The 12,381-nt window shown below is 35.7% G+C and overlaps 1 protein-coding gene across 2 annotated transcripts; it reads left to right on the top strand.

The window, feature by feature from the left end:
* Positions 1–7,915: 7,915 nt before the first annotated feature.
* LOC145006604 (Pentatricopeptide repeat (PPR) superfamily protein) lies at positions 7,916–10,288 on the top strand. Of its 2 annotated transcripts, none has more exons than XM_078965682.1 (2): positions 7,916–8,059; positions 8,224–10,288. In XM_078965682.1, exon 2 carries the CDS (start codon positions 8,355–8,357, stop codon positions 10,029–10,031), a length of 1,677 nt encoding a protein of 558 aa, XP_078821808.1. In that variant the 5' UTR covers positions 7,916–8,059; positions 8,224–8,354; the 3' UTR covers positions 10,032–10,288. The 2 variants fall into 2 exon arrangements, with proteins under 2 accessions (XP_078821808.1, XP_078821809.1); XM_078965683.1 differs by having other exon boundaries at positions 8,329–10,288.
* Positions 10,289–12,381: the final 2,093 nt, after the last annotated feature.

Raw genomic sequence — 12,381 nt, forward strand, 5'->3', positions numbered from 1 at the left:
GTTTAAACCTCCATGGATCATCCATGGTTCACCCCATGGGTTTAGCCCAACATAAGGAACTATGGATCATAAGCCCACATCATAAGAATGAATGATTTACATAATCGATCCCTATATATTTAATTAGTCTCTTTTGATCACAAAATTAATTCCAAATTAATTCTTGATCAATACTAATCAAATAATATGATTTCATATTAATATATTAGAACTTATAATATATTAATAAATCATAAATAACCTCTTCTCAAAGTCTATCCTATCCAATTGTCCTGATGATATGCAACCCAAATGGACCATGCTACTCTCGGGTCAAGTACATACCAATTATAGTTATGGACTTAGACACTAATCCAACAGTCTCCCACTTGGATAAGTCTAATAACTATTATTGAAAATACAACTCCATAACCCGACTAGAAATCGAAGCTCTTAAAAGTCATTATCGAACTCTGACCTAGTCAATGATGCGTCCATTAGATAAGTGATCATATATTCCTCCATTCTAGATATCATATGGACTGAGACATGGATTATAATCATTCTCTCTATCTATCTGTTGTTTCCCGATTTCTGATTTATGACGACCTACTAATTGAACAAATCAAATCAGTCCAGGCTTGGCCAAACACTTAGGGGTGTCATCACTAACCCATCGAGGGACCCATATATATCGTTTTTATCCCTCCAAGGGTAAAAGGAATGGATAAACTTCGACTCATATGCTTGCTCTATCTACTCATCAAATCACACACAATGATATGTTTTATAACACCGAGTTACATGTGCATTTACATATCATCAATGTGCAACTGACTTGTAAATTGCAACTCATACCTCTCCGTTTGAAGAATATAAGATATTATCATCACATGATCACTCGTGATAAAATCCATGAAGTGATTCAAATGAGCGTGGGTTGAATCAAATGCTCTAATCTTATTCCAGGTGCACTCATGAACACTGCAGCTATGTCTAAAACACCTATACAAACTACTGACCCATTCATGACAGTCTTGTATCATTACCTACTTCCAAAGTATGATCAACTGTGGATGGTTTGAATAACCCAGTTATTCGGGAAGTCAAAACATGCAAAGTGAAACAAAAGAATAATACTAATCCTATATGGCCCCAAAAATTTTGAGCCATATTGATTACTCATTATTCATTGTATAATGTTTCAAATAATCAACTTAATACTTGAATTAAAAACAATAGTCATGCCATGCTCCAAGCATGCACACTATGTTTGTCTTAAACAATAGCTATGTCATGCTCCAAGCATGCACACTATGTTTGTCTATGGTCCTTACTTTGTGAAATAGATCAATTGACAATATTTCAATGTTGCTCATTTCACAATCCCAAATCCTTATTGTAAATGTAAGAATATCAAATTCTTGACATTTAGTGTATTTTGTTAGATTCTAAACTTATATGCAATGATTTTCTTGTAATGACTATGCACAAAAGTCACAGAGACTTGGCAATAGACATTACAAAGTATTCCAATGGAGATTGACAACAAAACAATTCCAATGAAATGAAGTCTCAAATTCAAAGTACATACCTTTGACCATCCTTCTTGCATTAAGTTTTCTAATCTTACACAAATTTAAGAAATAACTTCCACCTATGGAAACATATCCATATTCCCATTTTAACTATCATTTCTGAACACGAGCTACATCTTTTTGGAATATGTCAATATGGTCCATCCATTTCTATACTTCCAACTACAAGCGACCAATCCTTGGCAAACCTTAGATTGTCCTACAGTTGTTTAACCACTTTATTCATATCCGGTTCTATTCCTTTTTACCTCTTAATGCCCTAGGCATTTGGAAAATTTTAGAACAGATAAATATTATAGCACATGCAATCGATCCTATACCCGAAGCATATTGGACACGATTCATAAAGATGTGTTACCTAACCAATCTTTTGCTACAATATTTCTATTTTCCATGTTTTCATCATTCGAATTATGAAAAGGAATGTTGTAATCATAGTCGAATTTTGAGAACGCAATTAACACATCTATATATAGAATTTCCTTATGTTGAACCATTCTAACATAAGATTTATATATATATATATATATATATATATATATATATATATATATATATATATATATGACTAAATCTGATTAAAATCTCAATCTAAGCTTTTAGATTTGAAATGAAGTATGAATTCCTCTCCCTTATGTTGAGTCTAGGAGTTGCGTCGTTAGGATTATGTTGTCGGTCCAATATTGTCATGGTTTGGGCATGCCCATCCGTGTTTTTGATATTAGGGTTTAGTATTTATGGCACATGCATGCATCGTCATTAACAAGTTTTTGATTATTATCTCTTTCGTTGTCGAGATTTTCTACGGTGTTGTAGTCTTAATCATTCAGAATTTGTTTGACATTGTGTGTTCTTACTATTGTTTACATTCTGATTTTCTTGTTAAGAATTTAAACGATCTTAAAAGAGTTTTCAACTCATCAATTGGTATCAGAGCTTGCAGGATTTTTTAGTGGTTCTGCCACATATCTGCCTTTAACTGTCCATGAGGTTCTCTCTGATAAACCGACAGTCTCATCTACATTGTTAATTGGGGCGGACCAGAAATGATTATCACAGCCACCAGCGTTGTCTTCGTTTACTAATGTTGTAAGTTCGGCCGTTTGTTCCTGAGTGACTCCTGTTGTGGTGTATACCTGATTTGGTACAGTTTGTATCTTTTGATATACCACACCTTTCTATTTCAAAACTTTGGATTTATCTAGGGACATCCGAGCGAACTCAACATAATTTTCAGATATAAGACCTTTGGTAGGTTCGGATTCACTTTTGACAAATTCTGAACAGTCAACTTCATCCTTACAGATATTTCGCTCATATCACTGTCCTCATCAAATTCAGAAGTGTTTTCCACATTTATCTTGTTTTCTGAACTTAACTTGGCATTCAATGAGTCAAATTTCTGCATGATTTCGGTCTTGATTTTCAATTTATCGTTTTCGTCCAAAAGGTTTTTATGCATGTCCTTATGGTCTTTGAACTTAATAAAGGACTCGATTTTGTCCAGACCGATTTTGTAGGCATTAGAAATTTCATCAGAAGAAACAATAGATTCACAGTTATAACCACAAATATCGACTTCATCCTCCTTTAATTCCAGGAAGGGCAAAATCATTTTATGAATCTTTTTACCAATCTCACAATCTAAATGCAATTGGGTGATATTAGTATATAAATGTTTAGCAATCAAGCAAAAAATGTTTCTTTGTTTCAAAATCTTCAAATTATCACGTCGTAAATAAATTATGTCATCTTTCGCCCTAACTAACTCCATTTCCTTCTTCTCTATCCACATCCTTCTCTCCTCACTCTTGGAAGACACCTTGCTGAGTTGATCAGTTAGGTTAGAGTTTGCTAGGCGATTCTGTTTTAGACTACCACTTAAACTAGAGAATTTGAATTTTAGTTCATTTAAATCCTTTTCATAGTTAGTGACAGGTATTTTTAGTGATTCGATAATGGATTGTACATTGTTGATCAACTGATCGCAGTTGTTGATATGCTTACCTATTGGTTTGGCAGCAAATCACTTGTCTTCTCTTTCATTCGCCTCCTCTCCTCTACCATCGGTTGTGTAGCCTCTCATTTGAGACACGCTAGCAGTCACCATTAAACACCTTCCAACAAACTCAGAGTTATCTTCCTTCGCCACAAAAGCCTTGTCATGCGTGGGCTTGCAAACTTCTTCATCTTCAGAGTGTGTAGACCAGACTTATACCCCAATGAACTCATCCTCAACAATGTTTTCCTGTACAATTAAAGCATTCATTGTATTGTTAGTAGACTTTTTCTTCTTGATCTCTTCCAACTTACTCAAGTAGTAAGCTTCATCATCTTCATCCTCATTCTTTTCTGACTGCTTCCTCAAAACACAATCTTTAGCAAAATGATTTTTGCCTCGACAAAAGTGATAGTCATATCTTGAGTAACCCACTAGCTTGCTCTCCTTCTTCACTGTTTCTTGTTGAGGAGCGATTTTAGTCTCCTCTTTTGCCTTTTCTGAACTGTAGCTCCCTTGCCGGTTTCGATTCTTAGAGGTAGGGAACTTTTTGCGAGCGAACTTTTTGGGGTTAGAAACCATCAATGCATATTCTTCGTTTGTTAGATCACATTCAGATATATCCAACTCTTCTTCTTCTTCAGCCACGATCTTGCCCTTTGAGATAAGTGTCAATGATCCCATACTAGAAACCACATTCGGTTCCTTGGTCACAACGCTTTCGTGTGATTTGAGTATTCCCACAAGCTTCACCAACGAATAGGTTTTGAACTGTTCATGAGCTTTTATAGTTGAAACCATCTCCATCCATTCGGGTCTCGGGCCATTCATAAAAGTGACCTTCTGCTCAATTACATCTCTGCCAATTCCATGTTTGATCATCTTGCTGAGAAGATGATTGAAACGATCAAACGTCTGAATGATTTTTTCTTCTGGCTTCTACTTGAAGTCACCAAACTCAGAGAGCAATAGAGTTTGTATCGAGTGCTCTAAGTCCTCATCTGTTGAATATAGCTCCTTAAGCCTATCCCATATCTGTTTTGCTGTTGTGTATGTACTGACCAGACGATATGTATCAGATTGTAAGGAAAATCTGGTCATCCTCTTGGCGTTGATATTGCTCATCAGTTTGTCCTTCTCGTCTTGTGGAGCCTTTTCTACTTCAATCATAAGTTGATTGTATTCCTTTTGAGTCTTGATGATTTTTCTCGTTCCATAATAAGCAAACGGACCCACAGTGATCGCTTCCCAAATTAGATACCCATTTTCCTCTGAACCAAGAACATAGTCCTCGAAGTGATGTGTCCAGACTTCATAATCATGAGTGTATAAAATCGGGATTCTCGTGGTAGATCTGATACTGTTGGATATGTTGATGGGGTTTGATTAAGAGTCTTCATGTGACATGATGATTCAGTTTGATAACTTGCCAAGAATCAGACTAGTAAACAAGTTAGGGTAAGATCGAGATCTAAGAACAACGTCAATATCAAGATGACGGCTCTAGAAAAAACGATGATAGCGGAAACCCTAAAACTTTCTTCAACAGAAAAGATGTGTATGGATTACACAGTTTCCTGCTCTGATACCAATTGATGAGTTGAAAACTCTTTTCAGATCATTTAGATTCTTAACAAGAAAATCATAATGTAAACAATAGTGCGAACACACGATGAATCAAACAAATGTTGAATGATTTAAGACTGCAACACCTCAGAAGAGCTCGACAAAGAACTTCTATTGTAGAGGTGTGCTAGGGTTACAATATAACGAAAGAGATAATAATCAAAAACTTGTTAATGACGATGCATGCATGCACCATAAATACTAAACCCTAATATCAAAAACACAGATAAACAGGCCCAAACCGTAACAATATTGGACCGACTACATAAGCCCAATGATGCAACTCCTAGACTTAACAATAGGCATAGGCATAGGCATAGGATAGGGATAGGGACGGGCATAGGCATATGCATAGGCATAGGCATAAGCGTAGGCATAGGGATAGGCATAGGCATAGACATAGGCATATGTATAGGCATAAGCATGGGTAAAGGCATAGGCATAAGCATAGGCATAAGAATAGGCATAAGCATGGGCATAGGCATGGGCATAGGTATATGCATAGGCATAGGCATAGGCATGTGCAAAGGCATATGCATAATAGTCATGGTCATAGGCATAAGCATAGGCATAGTCATGGGCATAGGCATAGGCATAGGCATAGGCATAGGTATAGTCATAGGCATAGGAATAGGCATAAGCATGGGCATAGACATAGGCATAGGCATAGGCATGGGCATAGGCATAGACAAAGGCATGGGCTTAGGCATAGCCATAGGCATATGCATAGGCATAGGCATAGGCATATGTATAGGCATAGGCATAGGCATAAGCATAGGCATAGGCATGTGTAAAGGCATAGGCATAGGAATAGGCATATGCATGGGCATAGGAATAGGCATAGGCATGGGAATAGGCATGGGGATGGGCATAGGCATATGCATGGGCGTAGGCATAGGCATATGCATAGGCATAGACATAGGCACATGCATAGGCATTAGCATAAGCATAGGCATAGGCATATGCATAGGCATAGGGATAGACATAAGCATAGGCATAGGCATAGGCATAGGCACAAGCACATGCATAGGCTTAGATATAGGCATAGGCATGGGCATAGACATAGGCGTAGGCAGAGGCATAGGCATAGGCATAGACATAGACATAGGCATAGGCGTAGGCATAGGCATAAGCATAACATAGTCATGGGTATATGCATAGGCATAGGCATAAGCATAGGATAAGGATAGGGATAGGCATAGGCATAGGCATAGGCATAGGGATAGGTATAGGCATAGGGATAGGCATAGGCATAGGAAAAAGCATAGGCATATGCATAGGAAAAAGCATAGGCATAGGCATATGCATGGCCATAGGCATAGGCATAGGCATAGGCATAGGGATAGGGAGAGGGATAGACATATGCATACGCATATGCATAGGCATATGCATATGCATAGACATAGGAATATGCATAGTCATAGGCATAGTTATAGGCATAACCATGGGCATAGGTATAGGTATCGGTATAGGATTAGGCATAGGCATAGGCATATGCGTAGGGATAGGGATAGGTATGTGTATAAGCAAAGGCATAGGCATATGAATAGGTACAGGCATGGGCATAGGCATAGGCATAGGTATGGGCATAGGCATAGGCGAAAGCAAAGGCATAGGCATAGGCATAGACATAGGCATGGGCATGGGCATAAGCATAGGCATGGGCATGGGCATAGGTATAGGGATGGGCATAGGCATAGGCATGTGCATTGGCATAGGCATGGGCATATGCATTGGCATAGGCATATGCATAGGCATAAGCATAGGCATTGGCATAGGCATAGGCATAGGTATAGGCATAGGCATAGGCATAGTCATGGGCATAGGCATAGGCGTAGGCATAGGCAAAAACATAGACATAGGCATAGGCATAGGTATTGGGATTGGCATAGGCATGGGCATAACATACATTTATGTCCCAAGCACGATTACTAGTGTTGTGACCAGAAGATGATGGTATATTGAAAACATCGTGATCTTGATTCTGGATATGAAAGAAACTTGGTATTATGGATTTTAAATCAAAGGGGAAAAAAAAAAAAAAAGGCTCTTGATTTTATGGCCTAGATTAGGCAAAATTAATACATACAAATTTCCATATGTGTATTCTGCCACATCATATCCAACATGACATTTTGCAACCTAAATCTTTACATTTAAGATAGCTTAAGAATTAGTTGAGCATGGTTTGATTTTCCATGACCAAATTACGACCAAGCCAAAACTTCCATGACCAGTTTTATCATTAACCATAATCATAATAACTAAATTAATTTTGTTCAATTTTAATTAAATTAAATAACAAATTCACGAATAACATTTACAAGGTCACGTTTTTTTATATCTTGTTATTGGTTTATACGGTCTAGTTTCATCATCAATTTTAATTAAACTAATTAGGTTAATGTTTGATCAGTTGGTTCGAATATTTATGGATCAAAGAATTATTATTAGTTTCATACTAAATGTTACACAAGTAATTCTTAAAAACCAAATTATCTACTTTTTCATCAAGATAAAACAATCATTTGGATAATTATGGCTAAAAATATTGTAACAAATTACATATAAAAATTATATTTATAGAATTATACTGGTTGATAAGCATATTTGAAATTTAAATATGTTTAACATTATATAAAAGTTTTATTTGGGCTTGATTTTACAAAAGGTCGAAATATTCTTGGGCTAAATACCCCCGATAACTTCATAGTAAACCCAGCATGAAAGCCACTTCTTTTATTTCTCTCCTCTTTCTTTGTCTCTGCAACTCCGTGCAACCGCCGCTTGCAGCCTCAGCCTCGGCGAAAACGCCGTCGTTCTCCACCACTTCCATTTTGCTCATCGTTTTTGTAAGGTACATACCTTTATCTGTGTAGCTCAAATTTTCTTACCTAATTGTTTGTATGCAAACATCTCCGAACACATACGTCTCTGTGTATTCTTGATTGTCCCTGCATTTTGAGTTTGAAATTGAAGCTCATATTAACTAATTTTCATTTTCAAAATGTTTGTAAGCAGGAAATTGTTCGAAAAAATCGTGATAATTATACCAAATTTTACAACTAGCATATGAATATTCTAGTTTGAAGTTGCGAAATCAATATCTTCTTACTACCTTTTCAGACAGCTGAAGTATTAAGATCGACATAATGGCGACCTCAAAACTGAAACTTTTCATGATGAATTCGTGTTCATCAAGGTCAATAACATGCTTAAATGCAATTCAACTTCGTGATTCTTTATCCAGTTCATTTTGTACCTTGATTGAATCCCCAAAAACTGATGATCCAGTAGAGCCGACTGAATCTCCTGAACTTCCAAATTGGGTTAGAATTTCAGAAAACAATAATACCAAGATCACGAAAACCCCCGAGGACGATTTTGTCCTCCCTTCATTATCATCATGGATGGAAAATTACAAACGAAGTGAATCCAAAGAACAGGATAAAATCACAGTAAGTAATGACTCCCAGAGTGATGTAAAAAAGATAACTAAACTTCTGGTGATGCCCTTTGAATCAGTTGATTCTGTCATACAAGTTCTGAACAACTCTGGTGTTACACCATCAGAACATTTAGTTTCTCAAATCTTGAAAAGATTTGATAATAACTGGAAATCAGCTTATGGCGTCTTCATTTGGGCTGAATCCCAAATGGGTTCCAAGTTTTCACCCGATATGTATAACTTATTGGTACACTCTTTGGGAAAATCAAGAAAGTTTGATCTCATGTGGGAAGTAGTGGAAAAAATGGTTCATCTTAGTTATGTTACAGTCAACACCATGGCAGAAGTCATAAGAAGACTTGGAAAAGCGGGATCCCATGAAGAATCCATTAATACATTCAGAAGAATCGAACAATTCGGGGTTAAAAAAGATATTTCAATGTTGAACATGTTGATCGATTCATTAGCAAAAGAGAAGAATGTGGAACGTGCAAATGATATATATCAAGAATTCAAGAACGAAATCCCTCCAAATTCGCATACTTTTAATTCATTAATACACGGGTGGTCTAAAGCTAGGAACTTTGAAAAAGCTCAAACCACCATGGAAGAAATGAAGGAACATGGGATTTGTCCCGATGTTGTCTCCTATACTTCTTTAATAGAAGCTTACTCTCGTGAAAAGGATTTCAAGAAAGTTGATGAAATTCTTGAAGAAATGCAACAAAAAGAGTGCCCTCCAAATGTCATCACATACACGATTGTCATGCATGCCCTTGGTAAATCAAAAGAAATCGACAAAGCGTTGAACATTTACGAAAAAATAAAGTCAAATTGCATCCTCGATACATCTTTTTACAATTCGTTAATCTTCATTCTAGCAAAATCCGGGAGATTAAAGGATGCTCGCCAAGTGTTCGATGAAATGCCTAGTCAAGGAGCTACACATGACACGCAATCCTACAACACCATGATCACTAGCTTTTGTGGCAACACACAAGAAGAGGATGCACTTAAGATGCTACACGAAATGGAAATGAATAATGTGAAGATGGACTTTGACACATATGCGCCATTGTTGAAGATGTGTTGTAAGTTGAAGAGAATGAAGGTGATTTCTTTTTTGTTGAATCATATGTTGGAGAATAATGTGAGTGTGGGAATTGGGACTTATAGTCTTTTGGTTCGTGGGTTGTGTAAGAGTGGGAAAGTTAAACATGCATGTTTGTTTTTGGAGGATGCGGTTATGAAAGGGTTTGAGGTTTATGATACGATGTTTAAGGTTTTGGATATGGAGCTTGAGAAACAGGGGATGAGTGAAGAGAAAAAGAGGATTCAAGAATTGAAACAAATCCGGCTTGGTTTAGAGGCAATGATATAATGAAAAGATTGTTCCACTTATGGACGCATACTTGTTTTGACTTTTGAAGAGGGTGTTAACCAATCAACTTTTGATTTTGGTTAGTTGTGAAAATTATGTATTATTTTGTTCGGTTGTTATTAAGTTGTTAACCCTTGATGAATATTGCAATATAATTGTTATTTTATAGTTTAAAAACTAAGTTAGTGTTATCCTGTATATTTATGTTAGCACATTTTTAATATTAACCCATTTGTCGTGGGCTTATTTAGTCTTTAGTGTTTTAGGGTTTTCTTTAGCTAGCTTTTATTTTCCCATTCTCCTTGTTTTGTTGCTAAATGTTTTTCTATAAAGAACACTTGTAATTTCTTTTTTTCAATAAGGATGTGGTTCAATTATCTCTTAGAACTTGATATGGAACTTTTGTTTTGTTGCTAAATGTTTTTCTATAAAGAACACTTGTAATTTCTTTTTTTCAATAAGGATGTGGTTCAATTATCTCTTAGAACTTGATATGGAACTTTTGGAGCTTAATATGTGCGACATTGTAGAGATAGATAGCCAACTTAGACTCAGGGTGTTTCGGTACGCAGCGTTTGGGAGTATCTAGTTTTTAAGAAAATGCTCGTAAAAAAGAAAAAGTTTCGTTCGGCGATAAGAGCATTTAGCCTTTAGCCTAAACAAAATGCTTTAAAATCAAAAGCTACTTGTTACCAGCTAGTTTTTGCCAAACACACCCTCAAATTAAAATGATAGATGAAGTTGTCTCGTCTTTTAGTATCCTTTGTGTGTGGATTTTCACGAAAATGCAAAAAGATGCACACTATAAGCACAAGAATGAGCAAATTTGGACGTAAAATGCTAACTACGATCTTTGTTTTTTTAGGTTAGTAACTTGATATATATTTGTCGTGTTTTGAAGTTTATCTTGGTTGTTATGTTTTGTATGATCAAGGATAAATTAAATAAACTAAAGATATTTTATATTGTCTTTGTCATTTCAATTTGGTCATTTTTATCTTAATTGAAACTTGAAAGTAACATGATATTATGTCGTGTTGTGTTCGTATTATATAAAAAGTTGTGTGTTGTGTCATATTATAAAAACACGATACAATTGTCCGATATGACACTCTTAATTAGGTGGTTCTCGTAAAAGTTCGGTGTTTACATACATTGTAACTAAAACTCGCATGATGCAGATGCTAAGACTAGATCCATAGACCATTTTAACAAAGACCACATACATAATATACCAAATCCTTTTTAAAAAGGTCAATTTGCATAATATAATGAATCCTTCTAAAAAGGTTAAACATATTATTTAAACATGAAACTACCAAGGCCAAAAAAAAAAAAAAAAAGAAAAAAGAAAAAAAAATAATTCGATCAATGCAATTAAAATGTTATTTAACTCTGCAATACCTTCTTCTAATGACTACACTTAAAGTCCAACCATTTCCCTCTCCACTATTCATGTCCTTCTCCGACACCTCTTCCCCTTCAATCTCCTCCATATATCTCTACCATAGTTCACCCTCCAAGAAATTCTTCATCTTTAACATTTTTTACCATTTTGTGCGTCGATCATAACTTCCATTGAAATCACGTTCACATCTACCCTCTATAAACATACTCACGCAGCCGAACTTCCAAATGAATATAATGCTTGATATCAAAATTATTTTAATTTATTTGTTTAGTGCCTGGTTTTACGTTCACTAAATGATTTATAAAACCTATTTTTACCTCCAAATTTAAAAATTTTACATAGTTTTTGAGTTTAAAAGGCGAATTTTCGTTAAATTCCGAAAAAGCAATGCGCACTACACATCGTGTCGGGCATGGTGACGTGGTGTTCATCTGGTGGTGACACGCGTCGCAATCTCGTGGGTTGTCGATGCACGCCACACATCTTCTCTGTGTGCGTAACTGCATGCAGATTTTTATAAAATCTTACAAAGCTCATAACTTCTTCACACGAGCTCCGTTTTTAACAGATTTTATATCCACGTGTAGCTATTGACGAGATCTACAACTTTTGTTTAGACCCCGTCGGCTATTTTTGATTTATTTTTAAAATTATATTTTTAATTAGTTAGACTGTTAAAGTCCGTTAAAAATTCATAACTTTCTCGTCTAACGTTCGTTCTTGACTATCTTTATATCGCCGGACTCCTATTAACGAGATATTCGATTCTTGTTTAGATTATTTCGGCTAAAAATTAAACGATCTAAAGTTTAATTTCTGAGTTATATACTGTTATACTGAATTTTAGAAAAATCATTACTTACTTTAATGAAGTCAGATTTGATATTCTTTATATATATGTTCTCGGTTTAATGACTGCTACAACTTTCGTTTAGATTA

This window comes from Lactuca saligna, chromosome 7, assembly GCF_052625555.1.
Source record: "Lactuca saligna cultivar CGN05327 chromosome 7, ASM5262555v1, whole genome shotgun sequence".
NCBI classification, from domain to species: domain Eukaryota; kingdom Viridiplantae; phylum Streptophyta; class Magnoliopsida; order Asterales; family Asteraceae; genus Lactuca; species Lactuca saligna.

What these genes read in the sequence shown, in the direction of transcription:
- LOC145006604 (XM_078965682.1), top strand. Translation starts at nt 8,355, where the DNA reads ATGGCGACCTCAAAACTGAAACTTTTCATGATGAATTCGTGTTCATCA.